Source organism: Scylla paramamosain, chromosome 30, assembly GCF_035594125.1.
Source record: "Scylla paramamosain isolate STU-SP2022 chromosome 30, ASM3559412v1, whole genome shotgun sequence".
NCBI lineage: Eukaryota > Metazoa > Arthropoda > Malacostraca > Decapoda > Portunidae > Scylla > Scylla paramamosain.
Genome location: NC_087180.1, coordinates 462,501 through 477,485, shown reverse-complemented (window position 1 = coordinate 477,485; position 14,985 = coordinate 462,501). Strand labels below are relative to the sequence as shown.

The window sequence follows — 14,985 nt, the reverse complement described above, 5'->3', positions numbered from 1 at the left end:
TACTATTGTGCTAATTGCTTTTCCTTTCTTCTTTCTACGGTCAAGGTGGGTGGGGGTTGTCATCTGGCAACTTATAGCGCTTGCGCTCGTCCCACTCTGCCTTCTCCGTTATGTTTAATAATAATAATAATAATAGCAACTGCAGCAATCACTGCTCCATCCTCCTCTACATTCAACAATCCTTCAAAATATTCTGCCAAACTTTTGCACACTGCATCCTTCTCACTAAGCACCATCCCACCACTTGCTTTCATAGTCTCTGTTCCCAGATGCTTCTTTCCTACAGAGTGCCCTGCAGCCTAACCAAGTCCATGTGCCAATGGGACCTGCCAAGTATGCCCATGCTCCCCACTCCCTCCTAGAGGTTGATGAGCACATCATTTTCATGTACTCACTGCTGTTGTTCTCCATTCACCTCTATCATGCACAATCACTTTTGCTTGCTGCACAGTAATTCCTCTCTTCACACACTTCATCCACTCCAGGTGTGACCTTCCTCTTAACCTTTCATCATGCATATCAATAAATAAATAAATGAAATTTATATATATAATTTGTATGTATGCATGTATGCAATATATATATATATATATATATATATATATATATATATATATATATATATATATATATATATATATATATATATATATATATATATATATATATATATACACACACACACACACACACACACACACACACACACACACAGAATTCCTGAGCAATAATGTTACCCTTTTTCACAAATAAGGAAACCAATAACCAATCCACACCTCTATACTTGAAGAATGAAAAACTACCACATGAACTTATTAGTTTCATCTTAAATCTAAAGCTATGAACATCACCTCACCCCAACCACCACCACGACTGATCCCCGAGTCCAGCGGTACTCACCTCAGAGGCTCTAACACGAGCGACATGGCATGTGGCTGTCACACATGACTCTTGCACTTCCCTTTGTGCTGAGATACAATGCTGTGCCTCGCTACACACTGTGTCAGACCAATGCAACCCACTCTTCACTCTGATGAAAAGTGGAGAACTGTCCTGTTGAGTGTCAGGTTGGTGCACATCACTGTGTGGTGTCCTGGGATGATTAGATTCACTATGTGACGTTATAGGTTCATGTGACTCACTGCACGGTGTCTTAAATGTCCACGAGCAAGGTGTTCCTGACTGCTGTGAGATACTTGATGGTGTTGCAGGCTGCTGTGAGAGACTCATCAGTGTTGCAGACTGCTCTGAGTGACTCTTCAGTGTTGCAGACTGCTGTGAGGGACTCTGCAGTATTGCAGGATGCTGTGTGGGACTCTGCAGTGTTGCAGGCTGCTGTGACTTATTCTGTAATACTGTAGGGCTCCATGAAGTACACTGTGGTGTTGACCAAGCTTTCCAAGGGGTGGTGGTGGATGTGGTGCACTGCATGGCACGGGTCCGCCTGCGTGAAGGTGTGGCACGTGGGGACGGACGATGGCGTGAAGCACGAGTGATAGCTGCCTTGGCTACTTCGGCCTCTCGCTCAGTGAAAACAGTCTCCAAAATGCGCAAAACTTCCTCCACACGTGCCACCGGCAGAGCGCAGCGCCACAGTGCCAACAAATGTGCTTTATCAAGGGAAAATGTCTGGCAGGGAGGTTTGTCAGTTTGATCACTGTCAGGGGAAGGCACAGGACCTGCAGCTGGGACAGAGGCAGGTGCAGGGCTGTGATGCATCCCTACCAAAGTGAGCTGACCTTTGTTAGGGAGAGTTTGGCTTTTAAAGAGGCTAAGTTTGGGTGGCTGCAAACTGGGCTGAGAGTGTGATGTAGTGGAGAATGGTGAAGAGGCCTTTCTGTCAATGTGTGGCTGCTGTCCTGGTGTAGCATGTGATCCTGAAGTGACAGCACTGGCACTGATTCGCTGAGCTGCTCTCACAACTTCTCTCTCTGTTAGCCTCAGCTCCTTCATCCTGGCATGGGCAAGTCGTACCCTATCCTTCAGATGTTGAAGGACTACTGGTACCTCCTCTCCAAGCTCCTCCAACTCCCATAACACTGTGTCTGGTGATACACTGGTGGCATCATCCTCTCTTGGAGCTTCAAGGGGACTTGGTTCCTGCAGGAGGTAAGGAAAAGATAATATATCCTATAAGTATCCCAATCACTGTCCTGTACTTTCAGATATGGGTTCTTTCTTCCTAATGAGTAGTTAAATTTTGCAGATTGACAATCTATTCTCTATTACCTTATTATGAGAAACTGAACAAAAGGTATCCTATCCAGACAAAGTGAATATACAGTTTGCCACAAGGTGCTCTTTGTTCAGTGAGACATACTAGCTGCCCAAGAGCTTCACCCCCGCTGGCCAAACCCATCACACTTTAAGAAGCCTCCAATGCTGCCATATGTAAAATCAGCAAGTCGAGGCAGTAATACTCTTGTATTTTCTGTGTACCCAAAGCAATGTTTTGAGAACCAGTGACAACACTTTTTATGAGCACTATACATGAGGCATCCCACATTAGAAGGGCTGCTCAGGCCAAATAAAGGTGAGAAAAATGTGCTGAAAATTTGGTAATTTCTGACAACCATGACTTTCTTATTATATATGCTATGACAATGACTTGGTCTCAAAATGACCGGTAGACAATCAAAATCATGATGGCCTCAAAAAATGTTTGAGATCATCATATTCACTACCAGTGGCGGCTCATGACTGTTACTGATGGGGGGGCTGTCTCACATTCAGACAAATAAAATCTTAAATGCTTTTATTGTTATTGTTTAACATACCATTGATTGATAGATTATAAAGATAGATAGATAATTATTTAATTCTTTAGGTTTTATCCTAACAGTAAATGCTTGACTTCCTTAGTGCTGGCTTAGGCTATTAGAAAAGGAAGTCCATTCTCCTGTTCCTGTTTTGTGCAAACAGATCAATAACTTTTTCATTTAAACCTGGAATATTATTCATAGAAATCTTCTCTATTGAAATCATGGCAAGTGCAAGTTCTTTCAATGCAGAAACCGTCTTTGCTTCTTGTGCCAATTTGCAAAATACTGCTAGGCCTACCTGGGAAAAGAAAAAAAAAAATACTATTTTATATGATGTTTCTGTGATTTTACACCATCTATGATAATCAAGAGTGAGTACAAGCCATCACTGATCAATAATATTTTAAAATCATCCCTGACAAATTGAAAAACACAATCGAAAATAAGACCGACGCAAGAACACTCACCTAGCCACAACAATGGCCGAGACAAGACTGCGCTGGACGCAGTCCACACTCGCCATTCCACCCGGGAAGCCTCCCCCCATTTCTCCCCGCTTTCATATCATTAAATAGTAAATAATTTCCGTACTTCCTCATTGTTTTGCAGTATTTTTTTTTCATATAAACATATGAGAATTGGTGTTTTCATGTGAATGATAGTCAAACATAAATAAATTAATATTATTTTCGTGAATCCTAGAAATCCACTGGGGGGGTTGCAGTCTCGCAGTCCCTATTGACGAGCTGCCACTGTTCACTACGTAAGTTTCACGTATCTTTTGCAAACTGTGTCATGGTTTCAGAAATTAACTGGTTTGAGTGCATTTTTTCTCTGAATATTGCGCACAACAATAATAATAATTTGTGAATACTGGAACGTAAAAACACAAAATAACAATATTAACAACAGCACAAAGTGGAAAAATGGTAAAGAAACTGGGCACTGGCTTAAGGGCAGCTCATCCAGTTACTATTACACAGAAGAAAAGCTGGGAGCATCCTTGAGTCTCAACAAAGACAGTGAAACAAAAGGAACTAATTTCAAATTTTCAGAATTATAACATCAACTCATCCTGGATGGGCAGCCCTTCTTTTTGCTCAGCAGCATGCTGCACCAGCATTGATGACTCACTTGACATAAAAATTATTCTCTCCTTGTATAATTTTCAGTCTTAGTGATAGAACACTCATCTACTCCCAAGTGGAAGTTAAGAGTGCTATACAGTTATTTTGGTTTTGGCCATGGTGGCACAAGTGGCCCTCCTAATGCAGGGCGCCTCTTGTACAGTATGTTACGACTAGATACTGTCTCCCTCACAGCTGCCGCCACCTTGGGTCAGCTTATCCCTAGGGTATCTCCTACATGGCCTAGTGCAGGGCACAAATACGACGAATCCAGGCACCCACTGGTCGCCAACCACTATCAATCAAGAGGTCACCACCCTATTTAACCCATCAACAGGGAATGGAGTATAAAAAATGCCAGTACACCCTGTAGCAGTGTGGAAATCAGCCTCAACCACCACTGACAGATAACAGACAACATTCATGGATTCAGATCTAATTTTCAATCTGTGGAACATCACATCTCCTCTATTAAACTTCATCTTCTTTTCTGCACCTAAATTCACAGTAACCCTTTCTCTGTTCCTTCCTACTTTCTTTATCCTCATTTTCAATCCAAAGCTGGATGTTGTGTCTTTCTGCACGATGGCCTAACTTGCTATTGTGCCCTTGCACTTAAATCTTCAGAATTTTCTAACATCTGGCTTTGAATGCTGAGTCATCCTCAAATGAAATTTACCTGAGCTGTATACCTTTCACCTAATTCCTCAAACCATAAAAAATTCTTTGACTATTTAACTTCTAAAGTGGAGCACATTCTGGCTCTTCCCTTTTGCAGAAATCTCCATTCTTGGAGACTTCAATGTTCACCACCAGCTTTGGCTTTAATCTCCCTTCACTAACCATCCAGGTGAACTAGCCTTTAATTTTCCTATCCTCCATAACCTAAAGCAACTGATGCAACACCCTACTCATACTCCTGACCATCTTCAAGACACACCCAACATTCTTAATCTTTTCCTAACCTCTAATCCTTCTGCTTATGCTGTTGCCCTATCTTCTCTGTTGGGCTCCTCCAATCTCAATCTTATATCTGTATCTTGTCCTATCATTCCAATCCGTCCTCAGGATCCCCCAGAGCAGAGGTGCTTCTGCATAATACTGCCTCAGGAGGACCTAAGGCTGTATTATGCTGATTTTCCTTGGAATAACTACTGTTTCCACGTCAGAGACCTGTCTGTGTGTGCCAAATGCATAACAGAGGTGATAGTGTCTGGCATGGAGGAATATATTCCTCACTCTTTCAATCTTAACCTTCCAAACCCTAGTTTAACACAGCCTGTTCTTATGCTATACACAACAGAGAGGTGGCCCACAAAAGGTCTTTGAGCCTTCTATCACCTGAATCTCATGCATTTTATATTTCTGCCCAGAATCATACCAAGTCTGTTCTCGAATTAGCCAAAAACTCCTCCATTAACAGAAAGTGTTAAAATCCTTCAAGATCTAACTCTTCTCATGACTTCTGGCACCCAGCCAAAAACATCTCCAATAACTTTGCTTCTTCATTTTTTCCTCTTTTATTTCAACCTGATGGCACCACTGCCATTTCATCTAATTCTAAGGCTGAATTCTTCACTCAAACCTTTGCTAAAAGGATGATTCTGGGCTTGTTCCTCCCTCTTCTCCACCATATGACTACTTCATGCTACCCATTAAGATCCCTCACAGTGATGTTTTCCATGCTCTTGCTGGCCTAAACCCTCAGAAGGCTTATGGACCTGATGGGGTCCCTCCTATTGTTCTCCAATATTGTGCCTCCATGCTTGCACCTTGCCTAGTCAAACTCTTTCAACTCTTCATCAACATTTACCTTTCCTTCTTGCTGGAAGTTTGCCTACATTCAGCCTGTTCCTAAAAAGGGTGATTGTTCCAATCTTTCAAACTGTTGTCCTATTGCTTAAATTAACTCCCACTCTAAAGTTTATGAATTTATCCTCAACAGGAAGATTCTTAAATACTCGTATCTATCACTTCACAACCTTCTATCTCATTGCCAGTATGGGTTCCGTTAAGGTTGCTCTACTGGTTATCTTCTGGCTTTCCTTACCGAGTCTTGGTCATCCTCTTTTAGAGATTTTGGTGAAACTTATGCTGTTGCCTCTGACATCAAAAGCTTTTGATAGAGTCTGGCACAAAGCTTTAATTTCCAAATTACCCTCCTACAGCTTCTATCCTTCTCTCTGTAACTTCATCTCAAGTTTCCTTTCTGACCATTCTATTGCTGTTGTATTAGACGGTCACTGTTCTCCTAAATCTATCAATAGTGGTGTTCCTCGGGATTCTGTTCTGTCACCCATTCTGTTCCTACTACTCATCAATGATCTTCTAAAGCAAACTTCTTGTCCTATCTACTCCTATGCTGATGATACCACCCTGCACTTTTCCATGCTTTTTTGTCAACATCCAACCCTTCAGGAAGTAAACAGTTCAAGCAGGGAAGCCACAGAATGGCTGACTTATGATCTCTTTAAAATTTCTAATTGGAGCTGAGCAAATTTAGTATTGTTCATTGCTTCAAAAACTCAAGTTTCTACATCTATCAACTCAACACAACCTTCTAGACAACTATCACCTCTTCTTCAACGATACTTAACTGTCCCCCTCTTCTACAATGAACATCCGTGGTCTGTCATTTAATTATAATCTAAACTGGAAACTTCACATCTCATCTCTACCTAAAACAGCTTCTATGAAGTTAGGCGTTCTGAGTCATCTCTGCCAGTTTTTCTCACCCCCCTACCCCCCCAGCTGCTAACTCTGTACAGGCCTTTACCTGTCCATGTACGAAGTATGCTTCACATGTATAGGATTCCACTCATACTACTCTTCTAGACAGGGTGGAATCAAAAGCTTTTCATCTTATCAACTCCTCTCCTCTAACCGTGTCTTCAGCCTCTTTCTCATCACTGCAATGTTGCATCTCTTGCTATTTTCTACTGCTATTTTCATGCCAAATGCCCTTTTGATCTTGCTAACTGCATGCCTCCCCTCTTCTGACAGCCTCACTTCACAAGACTTTCTTCTCTCTCTCATCCCTATTCTGTCCTCCTCTCTCCTCTCCTCTGGTAAACTTTGTGACTCCATGCCTACCTCTGTATTTCTACCTTCCTATGACTTGAAATTTTTCAAGAGGAAGGTTTCGAGACACTTACCCTGTAATTTTTTTACTACCACTTTCAACTGTTTGGGGACCAGCACCCCAGTGGGGTTTTTTTTTTTATTGCAGTTTTGTTGCCCTTGACTAGTGCTCCTCCTACATAAAAAAAAAAAAAGATAACTTCAGTCCAGATGACCACACTAGACCTGTCCTTTTCTGAGACAGAGAAGCCAGAATTATTGATAAACCAGTACGGTATCAACTTAACTATCTTGTGTATTGATGCCCATTGTGGCTATCAGATGGTAGGGCTTGTGGGCCACAAGTGGAATAAACTCCAGTCACTCACAAAAGTTCCTCTTCACACACACACACACACAAAAAAAAAAAAAAAAAAAAAAAAAAAAAAAAAAAAAAAAAAAATCTATATACAGAATAAGGTCATCAGTAATCTCTAAGGAGCACAGTAGTGCAGCACCTTTATCAGCCTGAGGTGATGTGATCACTGCTGGGATACACATGGGCCATCCCTGTATATCACAACAGATCACTTGTTGGTGGGAAATGTGCCATGTCTTATTTCTTCTGCACAGCACTGGAAGGCACTGATGCTCAGATTGAAAAAAAAAAAAAAAAAAAAAAAAAAAAAAAAAGGCTTTGCAGGAGGAATAATATTTACAGTGGCAGTCAGATAGACTGAAATTTAGTGCAGGGTGTGTAGAATGAGCACAGGCCAGTAAAAATGGAATGCTGGCGACAGCAAACAGTGTGTCTCAGAGCAGGAACAAAGCAATGCCAAGAAAGACTCCATGAATCCTCAGAGAAACCCGTGAATATTCTCCCCTCTCTAAGAAAATCCACAAATGTGAGGATGCAACACACACACACACACACACACACACACACACACACACACACACACACACACACACACACACACTCTAGTGATGCATTGGATGCTATATCTTAAAGGTCCACAGATGCAGAGGTGGAGCCAGATAAGCATTTCTCATAACACAAGGTTGTGGATAAAATTACAGATGTTAAGATATCAATATTTGCGGACGTGTATACAGTCACAGATTATTTTTAACTACTATATCTGCAGCTGTGGTTGTGGATGTGGATCATTTGTACACATCACAATGATACAAAGTGCCTTGTATCTGCAATGTAAAGCTCCAGTGAGGAAAGAGGGAAGAGGAAAACATAATAAAAATGAAAAAGGAAGAGAAAGATATAACAGAATAAGTAAAAAATGTATAAATTATTGCAAGAATATAGAAGTAGATGTAACTGGGGAAGGGGAGTACAGGGAGCAAGGAGATAGATAGGAGTGGGGAGGGGGATGGATGAGGGAAGGATAAAAAGTAGTAGGGGACAGGAAGAGACAACATTTATTTCCTAATACCACCTTTCTCCCACTAATTTTTCACTCCTCCTTACCCTTTCTGCTTATATCTATTCTCTCTACTTTCTCCCTGTACTCCCATCTTCCTTCAGCCTTCCTCCACTTCCTTACCCAAAGTATGTACTTCTCCAGTTATGAACTTCCTTCCTCCATCTACTTCACAATATGTCCCTTCCTCCCCCGGTTACTTTCTTCTCCCTTCCTCTTTCATCTTGCCTCAAAACTTCCTCCCTGTCATACCCCCTATCCATTATCTGCTTATTCTGCATCCTCTCTCTCTCTCTCTTGAATTTAATTCTCATTCTCATTCTATTTATCCATCCTCTGGATTGTTCATACTTGCTCACTCTCACATTTGATCCTTTGATAATTTCCATGCTTGCTCACAAATGCATTCTCTCTCACTCATACTGACTCTCTCTCAGTCTCACTTTAATTAGCACTCACTCCAACTTGAAAGTTTAGAGTGGTCATCCTTCTCACAAACAAGTTAATATAGGTAAATTTCCAGCAGGAAAAAAAGACAGAGATAGAAAAGTTTGGCAAGGAGAGAGCATGGAAGCACAGTTACTATAAGAAGGAATGTATCAGGGGAATTTCTAAGGATCACGGCTAAAGAGGGAATAGGAAATGTTATCTCAAGGAACTTCTATGATAAGACATAACACAGTCAGAGGGAAGCAGTGAAGGAGGAACAAACCACGAGTCACCCAGTGTGAAATTGTTACCAAAGGTCTGACAGAAGATATAAGCTTTAGATAGAGAGAACATGCCAGTGGAGCCATCAAAATGAAATAATGAAATAGTTATATCTTTCATATTTGTGTGTTTCATAAAAGGTGGCATGAGAAGGAATTCCTGGGAATTGAGCCCCACGACAGAACACTCATGGTAACACAACTACAACATGTTGTTGATAAGACCAAGATGTTTTTTTTTTTTTTTTTTTTTTTTTCTTTTTTTTATGTAGGAAGGATACTGGCCAAGGGCAACAAAAATCTAATAAAAAAAATGCCCACTGAAATGCCAGTCCCTAAAAGGGTCAAAGCAGTGGTCAAAAATTGGTGGATAAGTGTCTTGAAACCTCCCTCTTGAAGGAATTCAAGTCATAGGAAGGTGGAAATACAGAAGCAGGCAAGGAGTTCCAGAGTTTACCAGAGAAAGGGATGAATGATTGAGAATACTGGTTAACTCTTGCGTTAGAGAGGTGGACAGAATAGGAGTGAGAGAAAGAAGAAAGTCTTGTGCAGCGAGGCCGCGGAAGGAGGGGAGGCATGCAGTTAGCAAGATCAGAAGAGCAGTTAGCATGAAAATAGCGGTAGAAGACAGCTAGAGATGCAACATTGCGGCGGTGAGAGAGAGGCTGAAGACAGTCAGTTAGAGGAGAGGAGTTGATGAGACGAAAAGCTTTTGATTCCACCCTGTCTAGAACAGCAGTATGAGTGGAACCCCCCCAGACATGTGAAGCATACTCCATACATGGACGGATAAGGCCCTTGTACAGAGTTAGCAGCTGCGGGGGTGAGAAAAACTGGCGGAGACGTCTCAGAACACCTAACTTCATGGAAGCTGTTTTAGCTAGAGATGAGATGTGAAGTTTCCAGTTCAGATTATAAGTAAAGGACAGACCGAGGATGTTCAGTGTAGAAGAGGGGGATAGTTGAGTGTCATTGAAGAAGAGGGGATAGTTGTCTGGAAGATTGTGTCGAGTTGATAGATGGAGGAATTGAGTTTTTGAGGCATTGAACAATACCAAGTTTGCTCTGCCCCAATCAGAAATTTTAGAAAGATCAGAAGTCAGGCGTTCTGTGGCTTCCCTGCGTGATATGTTTACCTCCTGAAGGGTTGGACGTCTATGAAAAGACGTGGAAAAGTGCAGGGTGGTATCATCAGCATAGGAGTGGATAGGACAAGAAGTTTGTTTTAGAAGATCATTAATGAATAATAAGAAGAGAGTGGGTGACAGGACAGAACCCTGAGGAACACCACTGTTAATAGATTTAGGAGAAGAACAGTGACCGTCTACCACAGCAGCAATAGAACGGTCAGAAAGGAAACTTGAGATGAAGTTACAGAGAGAAGGATAGAAACCGTAGGAGGGTAGTTTGGAAATCAAAGCTTTGTGCCAGACTCTATCAAAGGCTTTTGATATGTCCAAGGCAACAGCAAAAGTTTCACCAAAGTCTCTAAAAGAGGATGACCAAGACTCAGTAAGGAAAGCCAGAAGATCACCAGTCGAGCGGCCTTGACGGAACCCATACTGGCGATCAGATAGAAGGTTGTGAAGTGATAGATGTTTAAGAATCTTCCTGTTGAGGATAGATTCAAAAACTTTAGATAAGCAGGAAATTAAAGCAATAGGACGGTAGTTTGAGGGATTAGAGCGGTCACCCTTTTTAGGAACAGGTTGAATGTAGGCAAACTTCCAGCAAGAAGGAAAGGTAGATGTTGACAGACAGAGCTGAAAGAGTTTGACTAGGCAAGGTGCAAGCACGGAGGCACAGTTTCGGAGAACAATAGGAGGGACCCCATCAGGTCCATAAGCCTTCTGAGGGTTTAGGCCAGCGAGGGCATGGAAAACATCATTACGAAGAATTTTAATACGAGGCATGAAGTAGTCAGAGGGTGGAGGAGAGGGAGGAACAAGCCCAGAATCGTCCAAGGTAGAGTTTTTAGCAAAGGTTTGAGCAAAGAGTTCAGCTTTAGAAATAGATGTGATAGCAGTGGTGCCATCTGGTTGAAGTAGAGGAGGGAAAGAAGAAGAAGCAAAGTTATTGGAGATATTTTTGGCTAGATGCCAGAAATCACGAGGGGAGTTAGATCTTGAAAGGTTTTGACATTTTCTGTTAATGAAGGAGTTTTTGGCTAGTTGGAGAACAGACTTGGCATGGTTCCGGGCAGAAATATAAAGTGCATGAGATTCTGGTGAAGGAAGGCTTAAGTACCTTTTGTGGGCCACCTCTCTATCATGTATAGCACGAGAACAAGCTGTGTTAAACCAAGGTTTAGAAGGTTTAGGACGAGAAAAAGAGTGAGGAATGTACGCCTCCATGCCAGACACTATCACCTCTGTTATGCGCTCAGCACACAAAGACGGGTCTCTGACACGGAAGCAGTAGTCATTCCAAGGAAAATCAGAAAAATACCGCCTCAGGTCCCCCCAACTAGCAGAGGCAAAACGCCAGAGGCACCTTCGCTTAGGGGGATCCTGAGGAGGGATTGGAGTGATAGGACAAGATAAAGATATGAGATTGTGATCGGAGGAGCCCAACGGAGAAGAAAGGGTGACAGCATAAGCAGAAGGATTAGAGGTCAGGAAAAGGTCAAGAATGTTGGGCGTATCTCCAAGACGGTCAGGAATACGAGTAGGGTGTTGCACCAATTGCTCTAGGTCATGGAGGATAGCAAAGTTGTAGGCTAGTTCACCAGGTTGGCCATGGACCAACGGCTGCAACGTCAAGCAATGCTGCTACAGACATAATTACCAAGGAGGACCTAGGTGTGTGACTACTGTAACAAAGGATAATTCTTGTGATGGACTGTGTAATGAGTAATGATGAAGGCACCACAGCGTCTCACCCACCTTATTCTTTTCAAGCTTTATTCTCTTGGGAGATGCACTGTCACCATCACCACTGACTCCCTCATCCCCGGCCTCTCTGGCACGGCGGGTGCAGTGACGGGTGGACCTGGCAGGCGTGTCAGAGGGAGCGTCACTGACGGCACCAGTGGTTGAGAGACACTCACTGCAGGTCCAGGACTTGGCAGTGAAGGGCAGACCACCACATCTCACATGCACACCTGTAGAGCCACACAGATTGCACAGCAACACCTCCCACCACCTGTATGGAAAAGGAAGGTGTGTGAGGGATTAGCTGGCTCACTGTAATGATGAGAATTGCTGGAACAATGTGAGTAAAAAATCAATGCACTGACGGTCCTTTGAAAACTGCCAATAAAGTGTTAAAGGTCTGGTCATGCAAAGCTGTGTGGGTGAAGTATGATTAAGTTTCATCTCATTTTAAGCAATGTCCCATTTTCAGTATTTTCCATTTTACTGACACAGGTTAACAAACAGACACAGGTTAACAGGTCAACACAGCAAGGATGGAAGGGCATCCACCACACATCAGTATTCCTGTGCAGAAGTGGCAACAAGTGTGGTGGTCAGCACCAGCTCAGGCTGTATGGCATGCAGCTGCAAAACTTTACAAAAGGCAATGTTCTCACATCCTGTTCAACTGTGGATCTTCGATTCCTATGCCTATGGACTATACTATTAGCAAATCCAAATGAACAGTTACTGTACTAAACTACTAAGACCCACTCACGTTCCATCCATGTCCACTTTCCGCCCATCAGGACAGGCACACTTGTCTGCATCACAGCGGATGGGTCGCTCCAGCAACTCATTAAAGGCATTTGGTTCCAACTCCCAGCTGGCATCTCTGAAGGCAACAAAAGAGGTCAATGTAATTAAACTCATTCTATGTTCCATCCAGTCACTTTTAAGATAATAACACAAGCTGGCTCAATGAAGAAAACTATGACTGGACAACACAGGCAACTCTGGAATACACTTGATTTATTCTAGATAATACCATCTGAAAAATTAAGAACTACCTCAGGATTTGGAGAGATTGTATGAGGTTTGGAAATAAACATGCAAGCATATGCAGGCAGGGCAGCATCAAGGAGTGGTGTTTGGCCATGTGCAGCACGTAAGATGCTGCAGGCATTGTGTGCCGTGACCCAATGCACAAAAAGTGTAGTACCCATATGTTGGTGAGGCAGCATGGGCAATGCCCTGGTTTAACTTGCACAGAACCTAATGTAAACCAAACAATAGAGTGTCATCACAGTGCATTGATAAACTGTGTCACCTGTAAAATATCCCTGATGCAGGTGGACCACACGTTAACAAGAGTTTTAACAATGGTAGAGCTCTCCCTGTACATGATCTCATCACAATTAATGTGAGAAGTAATATACTTTATGGTACTAAAATTTTGCTATACTCAACTATAAAAACTGCATTTTAACACTTGTTCACATTGTAGGGATGACCATTCCCTCCTTCCCTCATTTGACATGCCCATGCAGCTGATTCCCTTTGTTTTAGGTCTACACTGTTTGTGGCAAAAATTCAGCAACTTGTTTGAAATAACATTCAAAGATGACAACATTTTATGACTTGATGTCCCCTATTCTCTGTCAGTTGTTGATGTTTATGTAAAAGTATGGAGATGGTGAGTTTTAAGCTTTATGTCTCACTCCCAGTAACCCTCCTCAAGCTCAATACAGAGAACAAAACATAATCATGGCATACCTGACATTGGATGCCATCCCATGTCCCAAGATTTTTGGCATTTCCTGTTGTATTACTGATATATGTCCTAATATAACAAGCCAGCCAAATGTAACTCATTAATATCAATATTCCCCAAGGATCCAAGCTGCAAATGCAAGGGGCAAGAAAGTGCAAGACAAGACAGTGCAATAACTTTGTGTCCTTGTGGATATGACTTTATGCCTGCCAGGCAAGAGACAGAGTGCAGGCAGCTTCATGCACCCAAGATGACTATCACCACTGTAGAACACAATTTGTGAACAAAGTAAGGACCTGTGCATCATCAAGACAAATAGTGGTAAATATAATGAAAGATAATTCATAAATAACATTAACTATGAGAGAGAGAGAGAGAGAGAGAGAGAGAGAGAGAGAGAGAGAGAGAGAGAGAGAGAGAGAGAGAGAGAGAGAGAGAGAGAGAGAGAGAGAGAGAGAGAGAGAGAGAGCAACTTGTACTCACTGTTCAGGAACATATATGCCTTGCTTCTTCATTTCTGGCAGGAAGATATCTTTGTCATTGCAAAGTGGACACTTGAAGAAGTAACCAGCACTCAGGGCAACCATCTGGGGAGGGACAGCCTTGTCTAAGCGTCACAGTGGTGGTGGTGGTGGTGCAATGCCATCATAGGCACAGCAAGTTAAAAGAACACTTCACTGCATGCCTCCATGGAAGTATGAAAAAAAAAAAAAAAAGTCTAGCTTAGCCAGTCTACACTGATGCATACTCCAGGGTGTTCTCTTGAGGAAATGTCCACAGCAGAGGTCTCCATTTGCATCTGTCCACATCCCTCATCTCCACACACACTCTTTTTCTCATAAACATGAAAGCATCAATACACATTAAACCCATCACACATTTGTCCATCTCATGACTGCAGTGTCTTGTGGCAGATCTGCAGAGAAGCCAATGCTGGAATTAGATGCTTTGCATCCTCTCTACCAATTTTGCTTCACTCCGATGCTTATCCTACAACAGTCCCAGCATGAAGTATGGCTCTAATATACTATAATCCATTTCAAGACTGTAAGGAATCATCGTTTTTCACAAATTTCTAAACACTAGGTCAATATGACATTTTGGCACATTATTTGACACCATCCCCTAACTTACAGCACTGCAGTGCATTGCCAAAGGTGTTTTATCAAATTTACTGTTGGCTTTGAAGGCAAAACTGGCAAGAGCCGAGAAGGCATTAGCACAGGGAAGGGTCAGACATGACATAATTGTGATATGT

The 14,985-nt window shown here is 42.2% G+C and overlaps 1 protein-coding gene across 7 annotated transcripts in view; it reads right to left on the bottom strand.

Moving 5' to 3' along the window:
- Positions 1–14,985, bottom strand: part of LOC135116147 (mucin-2-like) — a 60,728-nt gene that overhangs the window by 31,834 nt on the left and 13,909 nt on the right. For 6 of the 7 annotated variants that reach the window (XM_064033387.1, XM_064033393.1, XM_064033392.1 and 3 more), the window contains exons 7-10: positions 14,211–14,314; positions 12,732–12,848; positions 11,984–12,242; positions 901–2,100 (exon numbers count right to left, since the gene is read on the bottom strand). In XM_064033387.1, coding sequence (XP_063889457.1) covers positions 901–2,100; positions 11,984–12,242; positions 12,732–12,848; positions 14,211–14,314 — 1,680 coding nt within the window. The remainder of the gene's footprint in view (positions 1–900; positions 2,101–11,983; positions 12,243–12,731; positions 12,849–14,210; positions 14,315–14,985) is intronic. The other variant, XM_064033391.1, reaches the window with a different exon arrangement.